Source organism: Leptonychotes weddellii, chromosome 5 (genome assembly GCF_054177405.1).
Source record: "Leptonychotes weddellii isolate Sample4059 chromosome 5, ASM5417740v2, whole genome shotgun sequence".
Lineage (NCBI taxonomy): Eukaryota > Metazoa > Chordata > Mammalia > Carnivora > Phocidae > Leptonychotes > Leptonychotes weddellii.
In genome coordinates this window covers 6,524,646-6,552,193 of record NC_138373.1, presented here as the reverse complement: position 1 = coordinate 6,552,193, position 27,548 = coordinate 6,524,646, and the positions used below count along the sequence as shown (strand labels likewise).

The following is a 27,548-nucleotide window of genomic DNA, read 5'->3' as shown; positions in this document are numbered from 1 at the left end:
GATAATTTTAAATTGAGCAAATTACTCAAGAGGTCTCCAAAACTGGGGTGAAATTTCAAAGAACAAGGGTTCTCCCGAGACTCCATCCGGTACTTAATCCCACCCCATGAACATTAAGCTGAGTGACTCAATGTTATGCAGAGGGACCTAACCCAGGTTTGAAAGGGAACCAACCTGTGGTTCCTTCCCTGGAGTTGGGGCTGGCAAAGTTCCAGACCTATTTCCTTTCTCGGGGAGAAGAGCCCCAGCCCTTAGGAAACCTTTTCTAGATGATAAGCTCATCAACACCTTCTGCAAAGTCCATTCTTGCAGGCTTAACCCAACCTGCCACCACCAACTGTTCCTGCAGATGGTCGAACCGGAGTGTTCTATGGAGAGCTATGTGCAGTCAGGGGACAGACACTCTGAAGACACAATACCCTCCCCTCTTGCAGAGGACTCTGACTCTTACCTATCCCACTATCTAGGGTCAACATGAGGTTGACCAAGCCACTTGGGGTTCTGACCACCAACATTCTTCAACCAACTCTGGATCAAAGTCCCTATCAAAATATTAGGCACTACCCTAAATCCTGCTCCCACCCCAAGGCATTCCGTGTCTGACACCTATCCCTTCGTGCACCTCCATTCAGTGCGCTGGAGGACAACTTTCCATCTGGATCAAGTCTCCGAGTGAGCAGCAGCAGCAAGCAAGGGAAGGCGGACTAGTCTGGATTACAGCAGGGCAAAAGGAGTCCAACCCCATCTTGGGGCCAGTAGTCATGACAAAGGAGCCCAGGTGAGAGCCCCCACCTTTCCAGGTTATAGAAAAGGAGACACTCAGCAGTCATTCACAGATTCAGACCCTTGAGGATCTGGTTCTAGCAAAGAGTGCATGCAGAAATCTCTCTGGGTCTTAACTTCCCTGGGTCTTGTTCCCATTTTTTAATCTCATCTTCACACCTGGCCCCTATCCCAAGAGCCTTCGGACCCTCTTACCGTGACGAAGACAACATTGTTGGGGAAGACTGATGTGTCCGCTCCATCCAAGGGCACTTGGGGTGCAGCAATGGGACCCCGGCTGGCTGTCAGCGAGGCTGGGAAGCAGCTTCTCTTTCGGACGGTTACAGTCCCTTCCTCACTCTCTGCCCCTGGGTCCCCCTCAGAAGTCTGGGATGGCAGACGCAGCTCCTCCGACAGGTAGTGTCGAATATTTTGGCGGGCCGAGTGGATGAGCCGGGAATCGATATCCAGGCCCACCATGCGGGATGGACCCCACTTACAGGCAATGCTCAGGGTCAGATGGCCCACATTGCAGCCCAGATCTAGGACGTCCCGACCCCGAAACCACTCAGGCTTCAACACTCGAAGGCGCCCATCCTCACAGGAAGGATTGCGGTAACCATAGTACTTGCAGTAATTCCCGTACTGGAACTTGAGCTGTTGCTTTTTGAAGCCTGCTGCAGGTAATGGGTGGTGGTGGTGGTGGTGGTGGTGGTGGTGGTGGTGGTGATGGTGGTGGTGGCGGCCTCCCCCACTCCCTCGGCCCTTTTCCTTGGGACCCTGGCCTCCACCCCTAGCCCCTGCCTCTGACTTGCTGGAAGTCCTGCGACGTTTGCGATGTCGTGAGGAGGAAGACGGGGGTGCAGAGGTAACTGAGGCAGCTGGAGGGGCTGAAAGGGAGCCTGAGGGACCCTGTAGGGCAGACGGAAGGGGAGACACGACCTCATCCCTGCAGTTGATGGCTGTGTTGAGTTCATAGGGCTGGGGGGCATCCCGGTTCTGGCCCCTGTGCCGCTGCTGCTGTGTGGTGCCCTCCCCATGGAGTGAGGGAGTGAGGGGGGCTGTGGGGAGCACAGAGTGGCTATCATTCCCTCCAGTTGCCTGCTGCTGCTGCTGCTGGTGGTGCTGTCCCCGGTGTCTATGCCGCTTCCGAGCAGTCTTGAGTGGCGATGCAAGAACTACCTGGGCCTCATCAGTGCAAGTATTGAGACTGAGCGGGTCAGTAATATCTTTGGGGATGAGGATTTCCACTGGATCTCGCCCCTTGGCCGGAAGTGGAGATGACTTAGGGGTCTCTGCATTGAGTGCGCGGCTCACTTCCTCATCCAGGAGACTATTCAGGTTCAGTGGATCAAAGATATTGCCCCCCAGGAGAAAATTGGAGGGTAACACAGAATCACAGTCCGAATTAACCCGCCTGCGCCTCTTGAAGGCCGGATGTTTGAAGCCTCCACCACCTCCCCCTACGTTACAACTATTTCTCCTCTTGCCCCCGCCTCCCCCAGGGGGCCGGTGGGGCTGATAGCCATTTCGGGGTCGAGGAGGGGCAGGGGGGCCCAGTTCTGTTCCGCCCCCTCCCCGTCGCTCCTCCCCCACGTCAGGGGGAGCGGCTCGCCCGTGGGGATCCGACAAGCGGGCCTCCCCATGCGACTGCGCCTGGGGGCCGCCCCCTCGTTGCTGCTGCGACTGGCCTCCCCGAGTGGATGTAGCCCCAGGGTTCTCCTTGCCAGCCCCAGAAGCCGGGGCCCCCGCCGACTGTGCGCGCGGGCCCAGCCCACGCTGCGTCCCGCCGCAGAGCTCCCCGGAGGCGGCCTCTCGGTGCGGTTGCACCGTGGGGCCGCCCCCTCCGCCCGACTCATCTTTGAGCGGCGGCGGCGGGGCCGGCACCAGAAACGGCTCCTTCTCCGCCGCCATCTCGATCATTTCCTCCCCTTATTCCGTCCCAGTCGAGGGCAACGAGGGGGGGGACTGGGGGCTTAACCCCCCTCCCTAGAGCCCGCTCCCTTCCCCCCTTCCCCGAGTGCGCGCGCAGCTCTGCTCTTCTCGCCTTGTCTCGCGCCCAAGCGCCTCCCCCGAAGCGCACCCCACTCGCCCGCGAGACCAAAACAAGATGCCCGCGAGAACCGAACAACTCGAGGAATCAACCGCGCGTGCGCCGAACCCTTTCTCCTCCACCACTACCGCTTCGCCGCGAGCGCGCACTGCTAGAGCGCGTTCCTCTCGCCCCTGAATCACGCATGCGCACTCCACCACCACCCTGGTTGCGCGCGCATGAGTACGAACCAACTTAACGGCTCCGGGAGTTTAAATATAGCCCACCTCAGCCCCCCCCCCCCAAAAGCCCACCACCCCAAACTGACACCCTACTTCCCTTCGCAGCTATGTCCGTCCCTACTGATATCCTTTGTCTCTGCCGCGCGATCCCACCCACCGTAGGCGGGAGACGGGGAGCTGGTGTGAAAAGGTCTCCTTGACACCCGACCCTTGTTCCTGAGGAATGAGTCTCAGCGGTCTCCGCCCGGCTCTAAACCCAGCAACCTCCCTACCCCGCCTCCTTCCTCCCCCTAGCGGGCAGCGCCTGCGCACACCCTTTTGGGCTTGCGCGGGTAGATACAGCACGTGCTGGAGCTAACGCCCCGCCCTGCACCCTAGGGGCGGGGACTGTTACGTCGCTTCCTCAGATTTGGTACACGCAACGTGCGTCAGCACGATTTGGAGGGGGCGTGTCCAAAGAATGGGGCGGACCTCATGAATTATTCATAATTTGGTCGCCTTCCTCCCCATTACCCCCCTACTTAGAAAGGCTTCCGAGGGAACGGAGGGTGAACCTAAAAGTAGAGGAAGGGAAGGAGAGGAGCGTACAGACAGTTTTCCTACGAACTGTTCTCAGTAAAATACAATAAGTCATTGTAACTCACCCCCCTGGGAAATATTCTCTGCTGAACTGAAAAAAAAAAAAAAGGCACTAAAGCAGCCGATCTTGTCCAACTTCTCTTCCCCCGAAATGGCCGAGTCGTTCTCTCGCTCCTCCGCCTTACCCCAATCGCGATCACCTGGGGACACCACGCCCTCCTCTCCGCCTCCACACCCACAACCCTGGCACCAAAACCTCCTCCCACCACCCGACGCCTGCGCGCGAGCCCCCAGCCCGCGGACTGCGATCCGACGCCCACCACAGCCACCAATAGCAGTACATTCACTACCACCACCGCCACCTCGCACGCAGGCCTTCCCAAACACACGCTGTCTTCACGCAGCCTTATATAAAAACGAGTGTGGGCGGGGAAGAGGGTTCGGCCTGCTTTGGGCCCCCTGCCTCGGCCAATGGGGAAGAAGCTATTCGGCGCCCTTTCCACAGGGTGCTAAGGTGGTGTGTTCTCCCTGCCAACAGAGCTTGGGGAGTGGGTCCTGTGGCAGAGAAGAAGGCGGGAGAGGCGAGAGTCGGGTTGCGGATAGTCTCAACTAAAATATCAAGATAGGGCGTGAAGGAAACTAAAAGGAAGAATAGGAATCAGGAAACGAAAAGGAGAAGGAAAAGGCAGTCTGGGGTAGAGAAAAAAGTTAGTAAAAGAAAGATGTGCTTAATGAACGATCAGGCGCTGCTCCTGCCGCCTAAAAAAGTGAGGCCACTAAGGATTATGGGATTTGTAGTTTTACGGGGCATTCGGTTGGAATATGGCGGAAGTAACAGCTGCGCAAACGCAGAAGCACCTTCAACTGGGCATGCGTCTCAGTCCTGGAAGCACGCCGCTGGAGTGGCAGCGAAGCTAGTGCGTGTCCTCGCGCCTTTTCTTGGTGGCGGGAAAGCTGGGTCGCGGTTGGAGGGGTTTGCAGAATTGCTGCAGTGGCTCATTTTGCTCCTTGCCTTTAGGTTCTCCTTGTTCCAGAAGGTAGCTGGCTCTTCTCTGATTGCAGATGAAAGTGCTAGGCGCTGCCAATCCTCACACCCGTCGCCTGAGGAGTTTTCTCTTCAGGACGACAACCAACTCTCATCCCTCCTCAGAATCTCTACCGCAAACCTACCCGCAACAAACAGACAAACAAAAGTCACCCAGTATTCTGGCGGGCAGCTACGGGCTGAGCGGGAATGAGGATGCTGGTGCCTCCACTGGGGGTGGGGATGCGGGCAGGCAGCTGAGGGGAGATTATCTCATGGCGGGGGTTCCTGAGGTGGAAGAGAGGCTAGCAAGCCATTATTCTATCCACTGAGGGGAGTCAAGGACTTTTGGTTTTGGTACCTTCGATCTTAATTGCCGTCCTTAAGAGCAAATTGGTGAGAGAAGAGAGCGGGAAAATGCGGATCCCCAGAAATTCTTCCCTCTGGTTAGAAAGGTGGAATTAGGACTTTTACTGTTCCAGACCTTGGCATCTTGTGAGGGGAAATGGTGCAGGGATCTGGGGGTTCATAGGAATGTGCTCCTTTAAGTGAAAACACCACACAAAGTCGAGTTAGAGGTTGGTGACGGGCACCTGTGGAAGTGTTGCAGCTGGCAGATAGCAAGAGTTAGAATGAAATCAGCGCTCACGAAAGAAAACCCGTATTTTGGTGCTGAGTGGCCATATCTTTGTGCTCCCTTGCTCTCTGAATGAATAAGCTTCAGTTCATTTATTGATAAGATTCTGGACAAGGTTTAGTTCAGGCAGTTACCACAGTAAATGTCTTGGTAGGTGTGGGCAGTAAAGGTAGCTGGAATCTTGTTTTTACCTTCTTTCTTGTGAAATTATGCTCGCTGAGGAAAAAAAGAAAAAAGAAAAAACCCACTATGGTTATTAATGGGGGCATGAAAATAAGCAGGAGTCCACATGCCATTAGACATTGATGCCAAAAGGAAATCAGGCTCCAGCTTAAAGGAGATTTTAAATAAAGTTTTCCAGGCTCATGGAGCCTGTGCAGACTGTGTGTCTGAGGACAATTCTAAAGGGTTTACTTGTATTCTTTTAGACCGAGGATTCCAGGAACAATATAAAGAGGGAATAGTTGGATAGTTAGGAGAGAGAAATTTGTGAACACATTCTAAATGGGGGGAGGAAGGTTAACGGTTTTTGAAAAATATTGACATGACTGAATTGTTATTTAGCTAGATCAGTTCTCAAGCTTATTGGCCTCAGAACCCTCCTATACTCTTAAAAGTTATGAAGGATTCCAAAGATTGGTTTATAGCTACATATCTTTTATATTTATGGGTATTAACATATTAGAACTTGAAATGAGAACACAAATTATTTAATGTTAAAATAATATGTTATAATTAATAATTATGTTGATATAAATAATATTTTTTTAAAAGATTTTATTTATTTATTTGTTAGAGAGAGAGAGCGTGGGCGAGAGAGAGTGAGCGAGAGTACAAGCAGGGGTAGCTGCAGGCAGAGGGAGAAGCAGGCTCCCTGCTGAGCAAGGAGCCCGATGCGGGACTCGATCCCAGAGCACTGGGATCATGACCTGAGCTGAAGGCAGCCGCTTAACTGACTGAGCCACCCAGGCGTCCCGATATAAATAATATTTTTATGAAAAACATTTTCCTAAATGAAAGAAATTTAGTGTGAAGAATGGTGGTGTTTTACATTTTTGCAAGTCTCTTTCATATCTGGCTTAATAGAAGACAGCTAGATTTTTATCTGTTTCTGAATTCAATCTGTTATGATAGCTTGTTTTGGTTGAAGTATATGAGAAAATCCAGCCTAACATGGATAAGTAGTCGGAAAAGGTAGGGGACCCCCAGGGGTCTTTGGATCACACTTTGAGAACTGCTGAAGGAGACAATTTCATCTTAAAATCACTGTGATGACCTTTAGTGTTCTAAGTGAAAGAAAACTTACTCTTTTTTGGAACACCTCATTCACCTTCCCTTAGTTCCCTTCATTCGTTATTTCCAAGTTCTTTTTCCCCTTTTCACCTTTCTTACTTAAGTTGAGTGGGTAGGATCTGATAGTGCAATTTTCCTTTACTTTCATACTTAAAGCTTTATTGGATTTCCCCCCCTCTCTCATCTGAGGTAAAAACAGAAACAAAAAAAAAACCCTTCAAATGTTATTCCTGGCTCCAGAGCCCTTGGTTATTTAGTAGCTGGTCAGATGAAAGTTGGTGGTATTTTGTGTATTTATTAACTGTCTGGTTTTAAAAAAATTTCTCTCTCTCTGCACTACATTTTAATATTTCTTATTGTGGAAGAAGAAAATTCATCTGAAACAGAGGAGCAGAGACTTGAGTTGTCAGAAAGTGACTTCTTGGCTTTCCCTTCTCTATTGATCAGGTTAGATATTTTCTTTAAAAGTAATGTTCTTCATCAAACACACTCTAGATTAACGGGAATTATTATATAATGCTGCTTATAAATTTACTATATCTTATTATAGTGATCCACAATTTTATCCAGTTGGTTGGGGCGCCAGTAACATACTTTGGCCTAGAGAGGTCAGTATAGGTTTAGATAATGATTTGAACCTAAATGCTGGAAAATTTTCCATTTTTAGGTGGATCAAAACACTCTATTTTATTTAAAGAATTTGGAATAAAAAAATCACTTTTGATGTGGTAATATCAGCATGTTATAAAATGCTAGAGATATGCAAGGGAGTACAGTAAAAAGCTCTCTTCCACCCCCAGCCACCCAGTTCTATTTCCTAGAGACTCACTTTTGTCAGTTTATTGTGTATTCTTGCAGAGATAGTTTATGAATAAACAACCATATTATGTAGATGCACATTTTAAAAAACCAAATATTGTCATCTCAAATACACTAATTTTCATTTTGCTTTCCCCATTTAGTATAGCTCACCTTGTAATTTATATTATCTTCATAGGGACTTCTCATGATCTTTTTTGGAATTCTGGAATCTGAGAGAAGTGTTTGTCATTTGTGGTCAAATTAATATTCATTTTGCAGCCTAATTTTATTCAGTTTCTAGCTTCTATTTAGAATTATCATAAAGAAGACCAATTTGCTGCAGTGTTTCTCCCCCAGTTACCCACTTGCCTTTTTTCCTAGAGTCAATCGACTTAGGGGTTGGTGGTGATGAGTTAAGATGGAAATAGTGAGGAAATGTGCTCCTTAATACAGAGGAAAAGTAGTTGCTGCAGAGCTGCACACCTGAATTATTCACATTTATAGAAGTAATACAAGGAACAGAAAAATACCAAAAGATAATTTGAAAATACACTTAGCCATGTTGTACACACACTAAGTCAAGCCCCCAATACCTTTTGAATTCATCTTGGGATCTAGAGGGAGGAACTCTATACCCTGAGCAACTGAATGTTCACTATAGTTTGGTCATTTGAGGGTCTAAAATTTTCATATCCTTTAAAGGGATGTGTATATATCTTATATATAAGATCCATTTTATGCTGCTTTTGGGTCTCTTTATAGTGGGAGATGACATAGTTGGAAGATTGAATTTCAGTTCCAGGGCCTTCAAATTACTCAAAACCAACAGCCAGAAATAAGATCATTGAGCAGAATAGATGTGTTATTAGTAGAATTTAGAGGCAAAAGGCCTGGGTTTGTCTTGGCTCTACCATGTATTAACACTGAGGCTTTGGGCAAATCACTTAATTGCGTTTTGTATATTTTTTTTCATCTGTAAAAAGGGGAGCTGGCACTTTATGACCTCTGTAGACCCTCCCAGAGCTACAATGCTTGTTATAAAAATAAGAATGGCTTACATGTGTTAAGCCTAGAGAAAACTGGGTGGAAGGGTTATAAGAAGTTGAAGCTGATAAAACCAGGGCATTTTTCTTCTAATTGCTGAGTAGAAATAGTATCGATAGTGGAAAGCAAATTGGAAAAAAATGTACAAATTATTGCAACGTCACAAGATGAGTCTTGGCACTCTGCTAGGCGGTAAATGGCTTATAGCTGTGTGCAGATACTGATCTCTTCAGCCTTTGATGTGGCTGGAGGTCCCCCTACTCCCACCCCTCAGTTGTCTATGGCTGTGAAAAGCCTGATCCTTTTACTCCAGAATACCTGGAAATATAATTTTCTGTGTATTTCAGCGTGTCTTTTTAATATATGCTTTCTATGTGTGCTGTGATATTAAGATGGGTTTGAAGCACTGAATTAGACTATTGGGATATACCATGCCACAGTTAATTAGCACAGAGTTTCAAAACCTGAATTATAATCTATCAATTACCTATTATGTTTAAATCCCTCTAAGCCTTAATTTCTCCGAGTGTAAAAAAGTACCGATCTCAAAGATTTACTGTGAGAATTAAATGAGATGACATATGTAAAGGGGAAAGAATATAGCTGGTACTCAATAAATGTCATCTATTATTATTAGTCACAATTTTGGTAATGATGATGAAGCACACTGAAGTGGTATAGAACATCTGCGAGTAGATAGCTATAGGATATAGAGTGAAGGTATTAGATTCCTATTACTAGCTTCCCTGGGGACCTCTGCCGGTTACCAAATATTTTTGAGCCACAAATAGAGACTGCTAGAATCCAGCACATTGGAAAATTTATTGGACTAGAAGATCTAAGTAAAGGGTAGATAAAGATTATGGTGATGTTAAAAAGGGGGGTTCTCTATGCATAGGGACCTCTGACTTAGGTCAGAGAATTGCCAGATTATTTGTATCTTAAGTGTTTAGGAGAACCTTGTGAGATGAGTTTATCCTTCTGAAGAAAACTCTTACTTTTTTTTTTTTTTTTTAAGATTTTATTTATTTATTTCACAGAGAGAGACAGCGAGAGAGGGAACACAAGTAGGGGGAGTGGGAGAGGGAGAAGCAGGCTTCCTGCCGAGCAGGGAGCCCGATGAGGGGCTCGATCCCAGGACCCTGGGATCATGACCTGAGCCAAAGGCAGACGCTTAATGACTGAGCCACCCAGGCGCCCCGAAAACTCTTACTTTTTAACTCCCAGGACTGTTCCTACTACTACTATTGATGCTTCCATCTGTTAACAACAAGACAACAGGCCCAAAATGCAATTGCTTCTATTAAGCCCCATGTCACCAAAACAAGACTTAAAGTTTTGGCTCTCCCAGAAATAGAATCTTAGTTTACAGCCCATCAGGAATCACCTGATCAGCACTAGTTAGGTAATCTGCCTAACAGACCCCTACCATCTCCTACAGGAAAGTAAACTTGCCATAGCTAATGCCCTTTTTTGCCTAGTGTACCTTCCTTGTTCCTGCTCCTCCTGCCAGTACAAGTCTTTCATTTCGTACAGCTCCTCTGAGTTTCTTTGTACCCGCTAGATCAGATGCTGCCCAATTCATGAATCATTGAATAAAGCCAATAATATCTTCAAAATTTACTCAGTGAATTTTTTTTTTTTTTAACTCATCACTACCACTTCCACTATTGACTAGTGCCTGCCTTATGTAGGACAGGACTCTAGGCACTTAAAACACTGAGGATTGTTGCTTATCTTTAAAACAGTAACTCTCATTATCCCCTGGCATGTGATTGACGCTGCTGAGGAGGTAGAAGTGTAGTCCAGAAGGCCGAAAATGTAGTTCAGGAGTCCCAGGCAAAAGATCCTGAGCCCAAGAAGACAGAGAGAGAAGAAAGTTTAAAATCATGTTCAATCAGAGTTCTAGCAGTTACTTTCCTTTTTCTAACAGAGGCACAAAGAAAGTGTAGCTTCTGAGCTGAATGATGACAACATTGCAGAGTAAAGAAGGTGAGTCAAGAGTGAAGGAGGTTCACATTTTATACATTTCTCTCAGTTTTCCCTTCTTTCTCAGTCCTTGGTCGTTTTGATGCCCTTCCCACCAAAGGGAAGCTCAGTCCATATATATTTTACGTGCACTTCGTTAAAGTTACTACTTTTCTAGAAACTTTGAGTGAAATGTGTATGACTTAGAAGCAGTCCAGCTCAAGAAATGTACGAGCTCATATGGAGACAAGAGATATTTTAATATCTATAACACAAGTTTGAATGTGGTAAATGCCACCAGAGATGCATGAAGTGTTGTGGAAACTGAGAAGAAAAAGATACTACTTATACCTGGGAGGATCAGTGTAATTTTCGTTGTACTAGTTTGTTTTCTTTCCCCTCCAATTTTTCTAATTTCCCATAAAATTTTGTTTAAAGTTAAAATGAGCAAATTTTAAAAATTTCCATTTGAAATACTCATCTTCCTGCATGTTCATATTTGTCACCTTTGAACTACTCAGTAGTTCCTAAACTCAGCATCAGAATAATCTAGATGGCCTTGTAAAATGACAGATTCCTAGGCCTCACTCCCAACTATTTCATCTGAATCTCAGGGGGTGGGGTGGGGTGGGAGAGGAGAGGCCTAGTAATCAGATTTTGTTAAAAAGCTCTCTCCAGATAATTCTGATATCCCCAGTCAATGGGCAATGCAAACGCTTTCTGTGCTAGACTCTGTGTTTCATAAATTCCATTTGATAATCAAATTTCTTTCAGAATGTGGGAAGGGGCCAAAGAAAACCTTTGCCCCACCTGCACAAAAATTGCATAGCTTGATGTGCTATAGCCCTAACCCACCCAAGGAGCAGACCCTGGAGATCAGTTCCCCAAAGGCCAGGTTAGAGAAGAAGGAAGAGAAAGCAACCACAGAAAATGGTCCAAGCGGTGGCCAGGAGAATAAAGGAAAGCCTCAAGACAAGCAAGCAGTGAAGAAAGAAAAGGTATCAGTCTCATTGACGGGTTCTAGTGGGACAGTTTCTCCTAGATATCCAGTCTAAATGATCTTTTATGTAGAGGAACTTTCAGTTTTTATTCCTTTCTTGGGGCTTCTATTTTCTTCTCCAAGAGGTAAAACAAAAAATCTTGATGAAAGCCTTTAGCTGGAAATAATGGCTGGGTAGGGGTTGAGGTGGGATGGAGGTGAGAGTGGATGTGGTCGGAGACTTTAAAAATTTTCCTTTTCTTTTACTCCTTTATTCCCAGGAAATCTGGGATAGAGTGTATAGAATCCTTAGGGACATTGACTTCATGTTTGCAGCCTTGCGAACTTACTGCCTCGTGTAAAAGAGTCTTCCCTGACTGGTCAGAGAGGAGACCCGGGGATAGACGAGTGGTTTTCCTCTTCTGCCCTTGTCTCTGTAGGAAAGAGCAAGTCTCACCAATGCAGAATTTGAGGAGATTGTCCAGATTGTGCTACGGAAGTCCCTCCAGGAGTGCTTGGGTATGGCTTATAGTGAGAGAAGAAGATTTCAGTTAGACAAACTGCTATCTGAGGGGTAGAGTAAGTTGACATCTGTTCTCCTTCCTTCTAGTTTCCTAAGTAAGGAAATACTAGATGGACTTTAAAATATTTTTAAATAGTTCATCTTCTATCAACAGGACTATAAACCACCTTAGACAGGGGGTACAGGCTGTTAGAAAAGTGAGTTACATTGACTTCAGAATAAAAATACAATCTCAGATTGTTTTTTAAAATGTAACTTAAATTCATTTTTACATGTTTACAATCTACTTAGAAATGATAAATTGTATTTCTCGGATTCGAAGAACGTAGTTTCCATCTACCCTTGTATATTTCTGATTCCAATACTGTTTTAACATTATGCTTAGGGATTTGACTTTTGGAATAAAGAACTCTATAGTGTAGGCCCTGAGGACTTCACCGTATGTCCTGAGGAGAAGGGGAATAGTTTGATGTTTTCAGCTATTCGTAGGTGTACTTCTATTCTTAGAGAAAGTTTCAGGAACAAATGATATAAAACACAGTGGTGTAAAATTTCTGGTATGTACACAAAATAAAATTGACATTACCTGGCTATCCTGGAATAAGGCAGATCAATCTGGAAAGACTTGCCGAAAGATACAGATTTGTAGTTTTTTTCTGAGAATTTAAAGACTTAAAGTTCTGTGATAATGACAAAACTCCAAAGGTGGGCTCTTCCAGACAACAGGTGGAAGACATTTTAATGGAAGGCTGCCATTTGGAAATAATCGAATCAGTATTTTCTTAATTGCTTCTCTGCATATAGTATTTTGTTTTGGGAGAGATGGGATCTAGCCTTGATTTTGCAGGTACTTCCTGTGCCCAGCCCATAAGATGCACCCAATTAGACAAGGAACCAAGAATTGCTTCTTCTACTGATAATGACAATGCTGATGGGTAAGTTTATCCCAGTGAGGCGAGTTGATCACAGGGTGGACTTAGCATTGGTAAGTGGTTATCTGTCTATCTAGTCGTTCTCATATCTCTATGAATTTTTCTCAGGAAAGATACCTGTTTGAATTGGGAAAAATAGGCAAGTAGATGGATAAAATGGCCTCAGGAAGCCTTAGAGAGCCTAGGATTCTTCTATCTTCCTGACTTTTACCCTTGGGTTTTTTTTCAAAAGGAGGGTATGACATATTCCTCCTTCTTGCCTTTTCATTAAAGAAAAAAATATTATTTTCAGAGAGAGGGTAATGGCACCACATATTCTAGAGATTTCAGCCACTGAGGAAGCTGGAGTAACCTCTGTGATAAAGAGATCTAAGCCAGGCCAGCCGGATCCTGCACCCTCTGAGAAGAAATTCAGCAGATCTTCCCTAAGCAAAGGAAAGAAGGGAGCTCGTAAGTACAGTCAGATATACTTTGACATCTGGCTCAAGTGCCTATGGCACAGAATTAGGGAATGGGACAGTGGGCAGGCAGAGAATCTTCAGCCCAAGGCTTGAAACTCTTAGGCTATGATTCTTCTTCCTTCTTTCACTGGCCCTTACTATCTACATTCTCTTCATCTCCTTACCCTACAATGTTTTGTTTTGTCTTCCCAGAAGATGAGAAAATGGAAAAGGCCCAAAGTGGACATGAGCAGAGACAGAAAGACCAACTGAAAAAACCAGTTCAAGATGATTCTCAGACCAGAAACCAACAAAAAGGAGAAGGCGGTGGTTTTGGTGAGTTCAGCATGATTTGGAAAACTTACCTGGGCTTGAAAATTGAAGATAGAGACGGAGAGAGGCAAGGGTTGGGTTGCTGGAGGAAATTCTGCAAAGACTGTAATTTATCTCTCATAGCTACTTGTCAGGGATATGCCATGGAAGAGAAAGAATTCATTAATTCATTTATTCAGTCATATAATCCATAGTTGTTAGGTGCTTACTATATACCAGCAATTTTAGGAGGTGCTGAATAAATTCAGAAGAAATTAATATATGCCTGTTGGAAGGGAAGCGGGCTTGTGAGGAAGGCAAACAAGAAAGCTGCAAATCGGGAGTAGATCTGGAAAAGTTTCCAAGAAAAGATACGTTTTGAGCCATATGTCAGAAGTATAATTTAGTCAGGTGAACCGAGGTGGGGATGGGGGTCAGAGTGATAAATATTGGCAAAGTTATGGAGGAGAGCTAATGGTTGTAGCTTTTGGGTGTATGGGGGTGGGTAGGAGGTTGTAGGGGGATATAAGGCTAGAAGCATGCAAGGACCTTACATGTCAGGCTAAGGAATTTTAATTTAATTTAATTTAATTTTTTTTTTTTAATTTTATTTTAAAAGTAAAGAGGAGGGGTGCCTGGGTGGCTCAGTCGTTGGGCGTCTGCCTTTGGCTCAGGTCATGATCCCGGGGTCCTGGGATCGAGCCCCGCTTCGGGCTCCCTGCTCTGTGGGAAGCCTGCTTCTCCCTCTCCCACTCCCCCTGCTTGTGTTCCCTCTCTCGCTGTGTCTCTGTCAAATAAATAAATAAAATCAAAAAAAAAAAAAAGGTAAAGAGGAACCACTGGCATTAAGTAGGGAAAACTTGGTAAGATTTGTATTTTAGAAAGCTCACCCTGCCACTGGCATGGAAAATGAATTGGTGGGAGCACAACTAGACCCACAGAAATAGTGATCCAAGTGAGGAAGACAGTAGCAGTGAAGAAGAAGAGACAACGTTGAGATTTTTAGGAGGAAAGACCAGTATGGTATGGTTGCCAGTTAGATCTGAGAGGTGAAGGAGAGTGAGGCCTTCAGGATGATCCTGTTTTCTGACCTGAGTGGCTGAAAGAACCATCATTTGAAATGGAGAATATAGAAGAAAGAGCACATTTCAGATGGTGAATTCAGCTTTGAACAAGTTAGGGGATCTGTGATGAGCTTTAGCATCCAAGAAAGAGCTTTAGTATCCAAGAAAGAGATCCAGGAATACGGATTTGGGAATCTGGATGAAATTTTCCAAGAGGAAGACATGGAGAAGAGCAGTGAATAGAAAACCCATAATGTTTAGGGGGAACATAATGTTTAGGGTTGAGCACAGGAAGAACTGCACGGGGAGAAAACTAAGAACTAAGAGAAAACTTATGGACGTGGAAGGAGATCTAGGAGAGTATGACATCACAGATGTCAGGGTAGGAGAAAATTTCAAGAAAGAGGAAGCGTTTAGCCTTGTCCAGTGCTGCTACAGAGACATCAGAGGATAAAGATTTGAAAATGCTCAATGATGTTACAGTTAGGAAGTTACTAAGGTCTTGATTAGAGCACTCATATGGGTTGGTAAGGGTGAATGGCCAGTTTAGCTGGATGAAGAATAAGTACTTTTTCAATTAGTTTAGATGTGAAAACCAGGATGAAGAAAATGGTAAATAGAGGGGAGTGGGTGTAGAGTTGAGGGGCGGCTTTTCTTTTTTTAACTTTCTTTTAAAAGAAAGAGACTTGACCTGTGTGTTGTTAGCATATGTATATGCTGAGGGAAAATTGTTTATAAAGAAGGAAAGATTGGGGTGACTGGGTGGCTCAGTCGGTTAAACATCCGACTCTTGATTTTAGCTCAGGTCTTGATCTCAGGGTTGTGAGTTCAGTGCCCGTGTTGGGCTCCACTCTGGGCACGGAGCCTACTTAAAAAAAAAAGAACAAAAGAGGAGACATTGAAGGGAATGAGAAGAGAGCCACAGGGCTTATTCTTAGAAAGGACACTTTAGCCTTTGAGATTAGATGGAAGGAAGATAAACATGGATATAGATTTATTTATTCTTTTAACAATAGTTATTAATGCCTTATGTTCTATTCCAGGCAGTGTGCTAGGTATTGGAAATACAGTGGTGAACAAAATAGATAATCCTTTCTTTCATAGAACTCATGGTTTTAGTGTATTGGGTAATAAACAAATATAGGTTATAACCATGATAATTTTGGGAAATTTTAGAATGAGAAATAAAAGAGATCAGATGATGTGTTAGTATGTTTAAAATTTTGAAAATAAATACACTTAACAATCTGGGGGGAAAACAGGCTTGCTCCAAAAACAGGCTTGTAGGTACTTGAAAGAAAACTCTAAAAAAAAAAAAAAAAAGAAAGAAAAGAAAACTCTAGGCAGGGGCATCTGCGTGGCTCAGTCGTTAAGCGTCTGCCTTTGGCTCAGGTCATGATCCAGAGGTCCTGGGATCGAGCCCTGCATTGGGTTCCCTGCTCAGCTGGAAGCCTGCTTCTCCCTCTCTCTCACTCCCCCTGCTTGTGTTCCTGCTCTTGCTATCTCTGTCAAATAAATAAATAAAAATTTTAAAAAGAAAAAGAAAACTCTAGGTATCACACAGGATAGTCCAAGGCAATAAACTGCTTCTTGTGTTATGATGACATGGTAACATAAGGAGCCGGAGGTGTAAGTCTCATTTGGGCAATTGGGTTGTCTGGGTGGCGGTGTTCCATCTCCTGCACCTCTCAGTATTAAGGCAAGGATTGGATTTTCACTGGGAAATGGAAAGTCCACTCCTTAGGCAGTGCTCATTGAGTCAAATTGTGATTGTCGTGAATATGTAAGCCTCTGGCTGTAAATGGACTGCTCTTCCTGTTTCTTCCAGTTGCCAGGGACAGATGAGTCCTCCTGGAGTAGGAAGGAGGAAGGGCAGTATCTGATAAATACAATCCATTTGTATGAAGTGAGGGAAAAGAATGGAGTGTCATCACAGGAAATAAGGGAGACCTAATCAAGATTGGGCCAGTCAGGGAATGCAGCTGTAAGGAGATGGCTGTTAAGCTGAAATCCGAAGGAGGAGCAGGAGTAGAAGAAAGAGTTTAGGGAGAGTGCAGTTTGGCATATTCTGGGTATTAAAAGGAAGTCAGTGTGATTGGAGTTTGGAGAGCAAGGAGAAGCAAGGCAGGAAAGTGGCTCTGGATGAATGTACAAAGTGAGGATTTTATCCTCAGTGCAGTGGGAAACCACTGATGAGTCTTCACCAGGGGAGTGATGTCATCAAATTAGTATTTTAAAAGGCTCCCTTTGGTGATTAATTGGCGAATGAAGTATGTAGGGACAAGAGTAGACAAGTGAGTCCTAGGATTAGATACTTTGGTGGCTTGGAGGAGGATGATGAAAGTGGAAACAGAAGTGGATGGTTTTAAGATATGTTTTAGAGGTAAACTTGTCAAAACTTGGTAGTGAATTGGATATTGTGTGTGAGAGAGACGAGAATATGTTAAAGATGATTGGTTTCTGGCTTGAGCAGTTACATGAGAGAAGGTGGGGAAAAGTGGAGGAAGAACACATTGTGGGATAAGATCAAGCATTTGGGTTTGGGCCTGTTAGGTTTGAGATCTTTGTGAGACATCCAAATGGTGAAGTCAAAGAGCGAGGTGCCTGTAGGGATCTGGAGCTCAGAACAAAAGCTAGAAGTATTATTCATCTGTCTGTGGTCAGGTGTGGAGATGGGTCTCAAACCTGTAGGAACGGGCGAGCTCGCCTCAGGAGAAAGTGTGGCATGGGAGCAAAGGCCCGTGACTGGGCTTTGGGATCCCAACATTTGGAGACTGAGTGGAGAAGGAGGAGGAAAATGCCAGAAAGAGTGGAGGGTGGGGAGAGGGCGAAACGGAAGGAGGAAGGATCACAGAACCCAAGGAAACAGGTGTCCACTGAAATGCTCTTTGTGTCTCTGTGCCATCAGTCTTCATTATCATAGAGCTGTGTCGTGAGCCTCAAACAGTTTTCTGGAGCACATCATCCTCTCTTCTAAGTTGTTTGAAAGGAAACTTTAAAGAACTGTGTGTTGCTGTCATTAGAAATTTTATCCCAAGCCGCACAAATATACCTAGTTCTACATCATTAGGATGACTTTTCTCCATTCATTTGCTCACGAATATTCATTATTTTCACAACCAACCATTTATTTTATTAATCTGTGTTTACTTTTATGGTCCCTGGCCCCTTCTCCCACTCTTTTTTCTAGTCTTGGTAAGTCTCCTCTATAAACATCAAAAACTATCATTGGCAGCTCTTTTTGTTTTGTTTTGTTCTGGTTTGGCTTTTTTGGATGATATTGTTTTTATGTATACAAAGTTTCCAGATTTTATATTATCATATCGAAGACACAAGATGCCAGCCCATAGTGATCAGAAGAAAACCCAGGTAGGAAGCCAACACAGAAGGTTCCAGTGGACCTGGGCTAGCCGGGCCTGTGCAGAGTCCTGATACCACCATCCATTGGCCCAGAGGCAGGGCTGGCTTGTTGGGCACCCTCACAGGAGGCCTGTGCCTGAGCCAGGTCCACAGGGGCTCTCTGTGGATTGCCCAGCGGCATCCGCCTCTAACTCCAAATTACAGTCCTTCTGTCTTGGTCCTTGCTCAGCTTTCTCTGGTTGCTGAGGCAGAAGGTAAAGATCTGTTTGGGCTAGACATTCTCATCGTCGTGGGACGGGGGTGGTAGCAGCGATGGAGGGGCTGCCCAGGAGCGCAGCGTGGAAGAAGGCAGGCCCCAAGTGGCATGGCTGCCTGTCACTGCAAGCCTTGCCTACCAGCATTACCGGAGGCGTGGATCTCACTGACCCACAGCAGTTGCTGTGGTGTCGCACACACGTGTGTGTTCCAGGCTCTGCTGCTGTCTTTTCAGACTAACGTATCGTTCCTGACCAGTGCTTTTTTCTTCAAATTAAATTAATTCAGAATGTGATGCATAATATGAACTACCTTGAAAGGACCCAAATAAAAGTCAACTGCTTCTCTGAGGGCCGATTTCAAGGGGATGGAGGGCATCCCTTATGTTCAGGCATGGAAGGTAAAACTTGACAGTGGGCAAATGAACTCACTGGAGAAACATATTGGTTGATATTGTTAATTGTGATGGTATGGTGTAGACTCATGTGCCTGGTTATGTGATATTTCTCTAGCAATGCTCAGTTGAATGAATGTAGGCACAGAAAAGGTAGAATGTGTTTATTCAAGGTTGTGTTGGGCCAGCTAGGTGGGAAGAAGGACAGAGGGCAAGGGAGTTGAAGATGTCTGCAAGAGAATCTAAGGAGTCAAACCTGAGTAAGTATAGTGAAGAAAGGAGGTCGCTACTAGATTGGGAAGAAGTTAGGGGCCAGTGGATTGGTGATCTAGATAAAGTGAAAGTTCCTTAGAGGTCTTTGGGCAAGTGTGGTGGAAGGATGGGGCATTTTTTTTATCAGAGAGGGATGTTTGGATAAGTGGGTTCAAGGGTGTGTGAGGTCCCTATGGATGACTGAGTGGGGCATGCAGGAGGGGAGTGCATCACGAAAGTGAAGTGCATTACTGAGGTGGCATGGAGGAGAAGACCAAGGAACTCAGAGAATGGGGTGCTTCTTTGAGTTACCTCTTGAGAACAGCAGTCATCTGGAATGAGGGCAGGAGATGGATAGGAGGAGGAGAAGGCTGAACCAGATGCCAGCATCTTTTCAAGGGAGATGAGAGGGTGGTGTAGTCCCATGGCATGGATCTCAAGGAAGGAAGGATTTTTGTTTTTTTTGTTTTTTTGTTTTTTAAGATTTTATTTATTTAGGGCGCCTGGGTGGCTCAGTCGTTGAGCGTCTGCCTTCGGCTCAGGTCATGATCCCGGGGTCCTGGGATCGAGTCCCGCGTCGGGCTCCCTGCTCGGCAGGAAGCCTGCTTCTCCCTCTCCCACTCCCCCTGCTTGTGTTCCTGCTCTCGCTATCTCTCTCTGTGTCAAATAAATAAATAAAATCTTTAAAAAAAAAAGATTTTATTTATTTATTAGAGAGAGAGAGCACACGAGCAGGGAGAGGGGCAGAGGGAGAAGCAGACTCCTGTCTGAGCGGGGAGCCTGATGCGGGACTTGATCCCAAGACCCCAAGATCATGACCCAAGCTGAAGGCAGATGCTTAACCAACTGAGCCACCCAGGTGCCCCAGGAAGGGTTTTTATAGGAAGGAGGATAGTAATGGTCTGGAAGTGGTGATGAGTAAGGATGATGCTGACCCCACTTTCTGGCCTGGGGTGTGAGAGAGGGAACAGACTCCGCTTAGAGGGCTGTGGGTGGGGTGGGGTCGGGTAGGGGCATTGTCATTAGTGCATCACCAGGTTTCGAAAAGGAGATGGATGTTCAGAGAAGTTGAAGGTATGTGGATTTTTTGTTGCTCTTTTCTAGAATTCTAAAGAACATAGTGGAAGGGTTTGGGGCAGAGAGAGGAGAGCCTGTGAGGGGCATTGGGTCAACTTAGCAGATGTTGGGATAAAGAAAGGTGGGGATAAGGGTTTGGAAGGTAACGGATAAAAGGAATGCTTGGCCTTTGAGCAAGGCCTGAAGTAAATAGTTGGTTGAGTTGGTAGGCTTATCTCTGTCTTTTGGAAGGGATTAAACTCAGGGCTGTTGGTCCCAAACACTGCAACTTGGTGATTTGGTGACAGGTAAATCAGCTGGGACTCAGGAACTCTGGATGTTGTACACAAAAGAGATGCTGGTTAGCTCTTCAAAAGAACTTTCCAGTAGTGACAGGCCAGCAGAGAACGAGGCACTAGCTGGAAAGATGCTGGCCAAACTTTTCAAGAACTGTCAATACAGGAAACACTCCTTTTCTCCTTGGGGGAAGGAGAGATTAATAGTATGGCATAGGAGGGCGCCTGGGTGGCTCAGTTGGTTAAGCGACTGCCTTCGGCTCAGGTCATGGTCCTGGAGTCCCGGGATCGAGTCCCACATCGGGCTCCCTGCTCGGCGGGGAGTCTGCTTCTCCCTCTGACCCTCTCATGCTCTCTCTGTCTCATTCTCTCTCAAATAAATAAATAAAATCTTAAAAAAAAAATAGTATGGCATAGGAGAAAGATTGATATGTGAGACCTGGGGCCCGAGTTTAGCTCTGCCACCAATTTAGACTGATCTTCAGCAAGTCAATTATCTTCTCTGAGCTTAGTTTTCCCATTTATCAATCTAGGATTAGACTAGTTGATCCCTAAGGCTGTGTGATTTTGAAGGGAGTACATTGATTTTAGTTGGACTGAAGAAGGAAGGGCATATTTTTGTTTCATTTCAGTTTTTTTTTTTCTTCTTGCAGGTCAGTGCCTCGTCTGGGTCCAGTGTTCCTCCCCAAACTGTGAGAAGTGGAGGCGGCTTTGTGGGAACATTGACCCCTCAGTGCTTCCTGATAATTGGTCCTGTGATCAGAATACAGGTAGATAGGACTGGAGATGGTTGGGTTTCTTTTTTGTTTTTTGTGTTTTTTTTGTTTTTTAGTTTTTAATGGTTCTTCCCTTTCTTTCTCTGTATGTATCCCTTAGATTAAATACGTCATAGATGTAGTTATAATTCCAGGGGTCCTTGTAGTGTTTGGGAGAGAGGAAGGGATCATCCTGTCATATCAAGATGAATCTGGCATAATGGGCTAGAAGAAGACACCCTGAAGAGTTATGTTGTGGGAAGGGCCTGGGATCTAAATGTAGATTCTGAGTGAATTCCCCCTTCTTCAGCATTAGTCTGACCCGGTTAGTCCTGGCTAGATTGTTGGTATTGGGTTGGTGGATAAGAAGGGATATGGGATATATGGGGGGAAAGTAGGTGAGAGAGAGCCAGTAGCTTAGAATTCTAGAATGTTTGAAACCACTTGAAAGAGATTATGATGATCTAAGCCCAGCCCAATTATTTTCACAGCTGAGATAACAGAGTCTCAGAAAAATGACTGTCATGATGTTATATAGATGGAAGCAGTGTCAGATAATGTGGGATATAGGCCGAAGTTTGGAATCTCTGTAAAGTACAAGGAGGCAGCACTCCTCCTCTACCTGTAGCTGCATATCCTCCACGGGTCTTTGTTCTTCCTCCATGCCTGTCTCCCAGGTGCCCTTTTGGTCCCACCTGCTGCGTATTCTTGTCCTCTCTCCTGCCCTTATCCAGATTTTTCTCTGATGGGGTTCTTTCCTTCCCTTCATTCCTTCTCTCTTTTGCCAGACTTGAGGTATAATCGCTGTGACATCCCTGAGGAGTCCTGGACAGGGCGTGAGAGTGATGTGGCCTATGCCTCCTACATCCCAGGATCCATCATCTGGGCCAAGCAATACGGTTACCCCTGGTAGGGCACCATGGCATAGTCAGAGCATCCTTCATGAACTTGGAGGTGGTAGATTCAAGCAGAGAGGGAAGGAAATGGAGAGTGTTTATAATGGAAATGGTACCTGCCTTACAAAGAACATGGGATGAGGGAAAAGATAAAGTCCCAAGCCTGGAGGCTTTGAAAGAATGCATTTTCTAGAGGTTTCACAGGGAGGTATCTCCCTGGAAGAAAAGGTCTACCAATTCTACCCTGAGTGGATAGAAAAAGGAAGGTGGCTTTAAGGCATTTTTTTTTTTTTAAGATTTTATTTATTTATTTGACAGAGAGAGACACAGCGACAGAGGGAACACAAGCAGGGGGAGTGGGAGAGGGAGAAGCAGGCTTCCCACTGAGCAGGGAGCCCGATGCGGGGCTCGATCCCAGGACCCTGGGATCATGACCTGAGCCGAAGGCAGACGCTTAACGACTGAGCCACCCAGGCGCCCCGAAGGCATTTTTTAAACATTGAGTTATGACGTATATATAAAGTAGAGAGAATGAAGATGGGTAGGATGGTTTCTTCTCTGGAGATGTCCCTAATCAGAAGATTTTTTCTCGGGGTTGATGGAAGGCCTAGAGGGGTAAGATACTCTTACTAGGAAGATTTTGAGTTTCTTTGTACACTGATAGAAGTCTCTTTAAGTCATTTGTTAGACTACTGAGGGAGATCCACAAGGAGGGGTCTGTCTTTGAGATCCTTTTTTTTTTTTTTTTTTTTTTTAGCAAAACCTATTTCCCCTTTCTGTACATGTGTATTGATGAGTTTGTGTTGTGTTCATCTAAACCCTTCCTCTTCTGTCCCCTAAACCTGTTTGTTTTCTCCAGGTGGCCAGGCATGGTAGAATCTGATCCTGACCTGGGGGAATATTTTCTTTTTGCTTCTCATCTTGATTCCCTGCCGGTGAGTTTTCCTGGCTCAGGCCAAAGTAATGAGCAAATCCATCCTAACAGGTGCACAGAATTAGAAACAGACATAGCCAGCAGACATCAGCAGAAACAGACACTTAACTAGAGTGACAAAGACAGAAATAACTACCCACATATAAAAATAAACTTGTATCTAATTAAATATTTAATCATTACTAGGACATTTATGGTTCTGATAAATGTGCGTTGGTTAGGATTCCTGAGGTCAGGACGGAAGAACAGACTGAGGTAGGGTAGGTGAGTCAGGTTTATGGCATCAGATGAGGCCCAGCACCTCCTTCCTTTTATGAATCCTCAGTTCTTCCCCCACCTTTTCTGGCTAGAGGGCCAAAGCAAGGAGAAGGACAAGAGGCCGTAAGAAAACTATTTTTTATTTCAGTCTAAATACCACGTGACATTTTTTGGAGAAACAGTCTCTCGTGCTTGGATCCCAGTCAACATGCTAAAGAACTTCCAGGAGCTGTCCCTGGAGCTAGCTGGAGTGGTAAGCAACCCCTGGGGGTCAGTTGTGATACAGGGAACCTGAAAACTAAATCTGCCTTTTATTTAACCTGATTTTCTCCCAGGGGAAGCTGTGTTGGGAGGAAGTCCCATGTCTGACCAAGTGTGCAAAGGTGAGGTTATTCATGAGGGACTCTTCTTTCTACCCAGGATTGCAGCGGGATAATGATTTTTCTTAGTCTCCTTCCTTGCCTGCAGGTAGGGGGTCTTCCTGAAGACTGCAGTTTTCTACAGTGTAGCCAAGGCAGAAATGAGGGCACATATCAACTCAGGGTTTCTCAGTCAGGTACCATTTGGGGCCTGATAATTCTTTGTTGTGGAGGGCAGTCCTATGTATTTTAGCATGTTTAGCAGCATCCCTGGCCTCTACTGACATCTAGCCAGGGGATGCTACTGCCTCTGACCTCAGTTGTGACAACCAAAAAAAATTGTCTCTAGACATTGCCAGATATCTTCTGGGAGGCAAAACCTTCCTTGGTTGAGAACCACTGAATGAACTAAATAATATTTCCTGCCTATAATCACTTTGGGTTCAGCCAGCCTTAGAAATAAGCAGAGGCCCAGCAGCTCTGGGGCCTTCAAAAATTAAGCAGTATTAAACCAAGTTGCTGGATCTGAAGAAATTTGTGAGAAGCTTAAAAGTGGAATCACCGGAGCTCCTTTAATCTTGCCTCTCCAAATTTTCATGGGATTTACTGTGGAGAGGACACCAAAATGTTGGTTGACTGTATTGCTAGCAACTGGTAACAGGTTTGTTATGGGGGGATAAAGGGAGATTGTGTCTCTAAGCTCAAAAGATTAAGAATAGGAGTATCAGATCAATATCAGAAACTGGAAATAAACGTAGTTAAAGATCATGTCTGGTGAGTAGCAGTATGTTGGAGTCACTTCTTAAATATTTATCATTGACTTTAATCTTCCTCTATTTCAGAAAAAGTGCAGGAACAAGGACTGCAACCAGAAGCTGGGAGCAGCCCTGATGATGGCTCAAGAGGCAGAACAGATCAGTATACAGGTGAGTGTTCAGACCACACACCTGCTCCTCTTTGGGACTTGGGACACGAAGCAAACCATGTACTCTCTACTACAGAAAAGTGGCTTGTCCTTCCCCATCATCCTGCCTTAGTCTTAGAATTAGTCTTTTCTTCCCAGGCCAGATTCCCTTGACTTCTTAAATCATTTATTCTTGGGGCGCCTGGGTGGCTCAGTTGGTTGAGCGACTGCCTTCGGCTCAGGTCATGATCCTGGAGTCCCAGGATCAAGTCCCGCATCGGGCTCCCTGCTCGGCGGGGAGTCTGCTTCTCCCTCTGACCCTCCCCCCCGCCATGCTCGCTCTCTCTCTCAAATGGATAAATAAAATCTTTTAAAAAAATCATTTATTCTTTCCCCTACCCTTGGACAAATGGGATCTTCTCTCATCCCACAGAGAGACAGTTTGTAGTAGGGGGCATCCTACCTCCCTATTTAACTTTAGATCTCAGATGTATGTGTCTTAACCTCTCTCTTATGCAGGGTCAGTGTTTACCCTCAATCTGCCTTTGGGGGTGCAGTGGAGAATGACAAACTGAATTATAAATAAACTGGAAAAAAGAGATTATAGTAATATAGCATATAATTATATAACAATATAAATATTATAAAGATAATATAATAGTTAATCTTCACAGAAATTGAGATAAACAGAACATGAAATTTCAAGTAAAAATTGTATAGAATATGAATATAAAGTCCATAACTAAAGTCTTAAAGACAGAGAGCAAAAATCATCCCTGGGAGATAGTGGATGATGCTTTTTTCCTTGGTTTCCTCAGGAACGTGTTAACTTGTTTGGTTTCCGGAGCCGATACAATGGATCTGACAGTAGTGGGGAAGGAAAAGGTAGGATCAATAGGAGGATGAGGATTAGAGAAGGAGGTGAGGAGAAGACATAGGGAGGTCCTTCATGAGGGCAGCAACTGAACCTTTATTTTATATCCAGTGTCATCCACCTAGTTCTGGATTCTCTAACAGGAGGCTCTGCATGAATGCCATTGACCAAGTGTCCAGGGTGGATGGATGGATAAATGGATGGGTGAAGAGAGGAATGGAGAAAAAAAGAGGGTAGGAAGGGAGGGTGCGTGTTGAAGAGTGGTGGGACTTTGGAAAAGGTGGTGCCGTGATAATCTAGGGCCATGTTTTATGGAGAAAATGCCACTGGGACATGAAAGGCAGAGTTAGAAGACTGCTTCTCTGGGATCAGCGCCATTAACTCATCATCTAATTTATTGGATAAATTCTTTAGCCTTTCCTTCCTATTCCTGTTCTAGACTTAAGTCTTTCTGGGGCTAACAGCCCAGATTCCTGCATGGAGAAAGAAGAGGAAGAGTCAGAGTTGGAAGCAGAGGAGTTGGAAGAGGAGGAAGAGAAAAAAGTAAGATTGATCTTGGGGATTGCTTTTAGGAGATTCCTGTAGGATGTCTGGTTGGCATGGATTTATACTTACTAGGGGACCATCCTGTGCCTGGCTTAGGGTGGCCCTGACTAGCTGGTCTTATCTCTTAGGGGTCTTCAGGGAAGGGGACTCTCCTCTTTCCTCAGTTATTCTCTCTAATATATCACATTTCTAGGAACTTATTTCTTGGTTATCATCTCAGTTCTTAATGTAGTGCTTTGGTTCTTACTAGAGCAATTTCAGAGAATAGCAGGTTGCCTCTCTTCACTCTCGGTCCTCCCTTGTGTGGACCCTTAATCTTAAGTGTCTTTTTTTTTTAAAGATTTTATTTATTTATTTGAGAGAGAGCATGAGAGAGAGAAAGAGCACAAGAGGGGGGAGCGGGAGAGGGAGAAGCAGACTCCCTGCTGAGCAGGTAGCCCGATGCGGGACTCGATCCCAGGACTCCAGGATCATGACCTGAGCCGAAGGCAGTCGCTTAACCAACTGAGCCACCCAGGCGCCCAATCTTAAGTGTCTTAATAGTCATTCACTTGCCTCCTTAGGCTCTTTTCAAGCATATGAAATATAGATTTTTAAAAAAATTTTAAAGGGGCGCCTGGGTGGCTCAGTCATTGAGCGTCTGCCTTCGGCTTAGGTCATGATCCTGGGGTCCTGGGATTGGGCCCTGCGTCAGGCTCCCTGCTCGGCGGGAGGCTTGCTTCTCCCTCTCCCACTCGCCCGGCTTATGTTCCCTCTCTCCCTGTGTCTCTCTCTGTCAAATAAATAAATAATTTTTTTAAAAGATTTATTTATTTATTTGAGAGAAAGAGAGAGAGTATGTGTGTGGGACGAACAGGAGAACGCAGGGGACGCAGAAGGAGAGGGAGAGAGAATCCCAAGCAGACTCTGTGCTGAGTGGGAGCCCAATGCAGAGCTTGATCGTATGACCCTGAGATAATGACCTGAGCCGAAACCAAGGTTGGATGCTTTAACTGAGTCACCCAGGCGCCCCAGCCTGAAATACAGATTTAAAAAAAATACTTAAGACTTTTTTGAAGAGTGGTTTTAGGTTCACAGCAAAATTGAGAGAAAAGTACAGAGAGTTCCCATAGCCCTCCTGTCTCCACACGTGCATAGCCTTTCCCATTATCAACACCCCCACCAGAGTGGCGTATTTGTTTACAGTTGATGAACCTACACTGGCACATTATAATCACCCAAAGTCCATTGTTTACAGTAGGGTTCATTCTTGGAGTTGTTATATTCTATGGGTTTGGACAAATATAGAACAATATGCATACATCTTTATAGGATCATACAGAATATTTTCACAGCCCTGAAAATCCTGTGTGCTCTACCTATTCACCCCTCTCCCCGCAACCCCTGACAACCCCTAATCTTTTTATTGTCTCAATAGTTTTGCCCTCTCGAGAACATCATATAGTTGGAATCAGACTGGCTTCTGAGAAATATACATTTAAGTTTCCTTCATGTCTTTTCATGGTTTGATAGCTTGTATCTTTTTTTTTTTTCATCTGAATTTTTCCATTTTCTGGATGTACCATATTTATTTATTCCTTCACTTACTGAAAGATATCTTGGTTGCTTCCAAATTTGGACAGTTATGAATAAAGCTGCTATGAGCTGCTGCATACAGGCTTTTGTGAGAACATAAGTTTTCAACTCCTTTGGGTAAATACCAAGGAGCTTGATTGCTGGATTGTATGGTAAGAACATGTTTAGTTTTGTAAGAGAACAAACTGTCTTCCAAAGTAGC

The 27,548-nt window shown here is 44.9% G+C and overlaps 3 protein-coding genes across 3 annotated transcripts in view; 2 read left to right on the top strand and 1 right to left on the bottom strand.

The window, feature by feature from the left end:
• Positions 1–2,163, top strand: part of PPP1R35 (protein phosphatase 1 regulatory subunit 35) — a 5,760-nt gene extending 3,597 nt beyond the window's left edge. Inside the window, exon 5 of the transcript XR_014145221.1 lies at positions 589–2,163. The gene's annotated coding sequence lies outside the window, so the exon portion shown is untranslated. The remainder of the gene's footprint in view (positions 1–588) is intronic.
• MEPCE (methylphosphate capping enzyme) overlaps positions 1–2,685 on the bottom strand; it is a 4,088-nt gene extending 1,403 nt beyond the window's left edge. The window contains exon 1 of the mRNA XM_006751532.3: positions 979–2,685. Within this exon, the coding sequence (XP_006751595.2) occupies positions 979–2,685 (1,707 nt within the window). The remainder of the gene's footprint in view (positions 1–978) is intronic.
• Positions 2,686–3,982: 1,297 nt separating this feature from the next.
• On the top strand, positions 3,983–25,810 carry ZCWPW1 (zinc finger CW-type and PWWP domain containing 1). The gene is made up of 14 exons (XM_081822770.1): positions 3,983–4,532; positions 10,348–10,406; positions 11,157–11,380; positions 11,802–11,880; positions 12,732–12,819; positions 13,109–13,266; positions 13,470–13,592; positions 20,899–21,015; positions 21,789–21,909; positions 22,756–22,831; positions 23,237–23,341; positions 24,290–24,373; positions 25,170–25,236; positions 25,665–25,810. Exons 2-14 carry the CDS (start codon positions 10,379–10,381, stop codon positions 25,808–25,810), a joined length of 1,416 nt encoding a protein of 471 aa, XP_081678896.1. The 5' UTR covers positions 3,983–4,532; positions 10,348–10,378.
• Positions 25,811–27,548: the final 1,738 nt, after the last annotated feature.

Bases quoted from the DNA above. Each gene is read 5' to 3' on its own strand.
- ZCWPW1 (XM_081822770.1), top strand. From the start codon at position 10,379: ATGATGACAACATTGCAGAGTAAAGAAG. The intron at 11,381-11,801 runs GTATCAGTCTCA...TTGTCTCTGTAG, and splicing joins AAGCAGTGAAGAAAGAAAAG to GAAAGAGCAAGTCTCACCAA. The intron at 13,267-13,469 runs GTAAGTACAGTC...TTGTCTTCCCAG, and splicing joins CAAAGGAAAGAAGGGAGCTC to AAGATGAGAAAATGGAAAAG.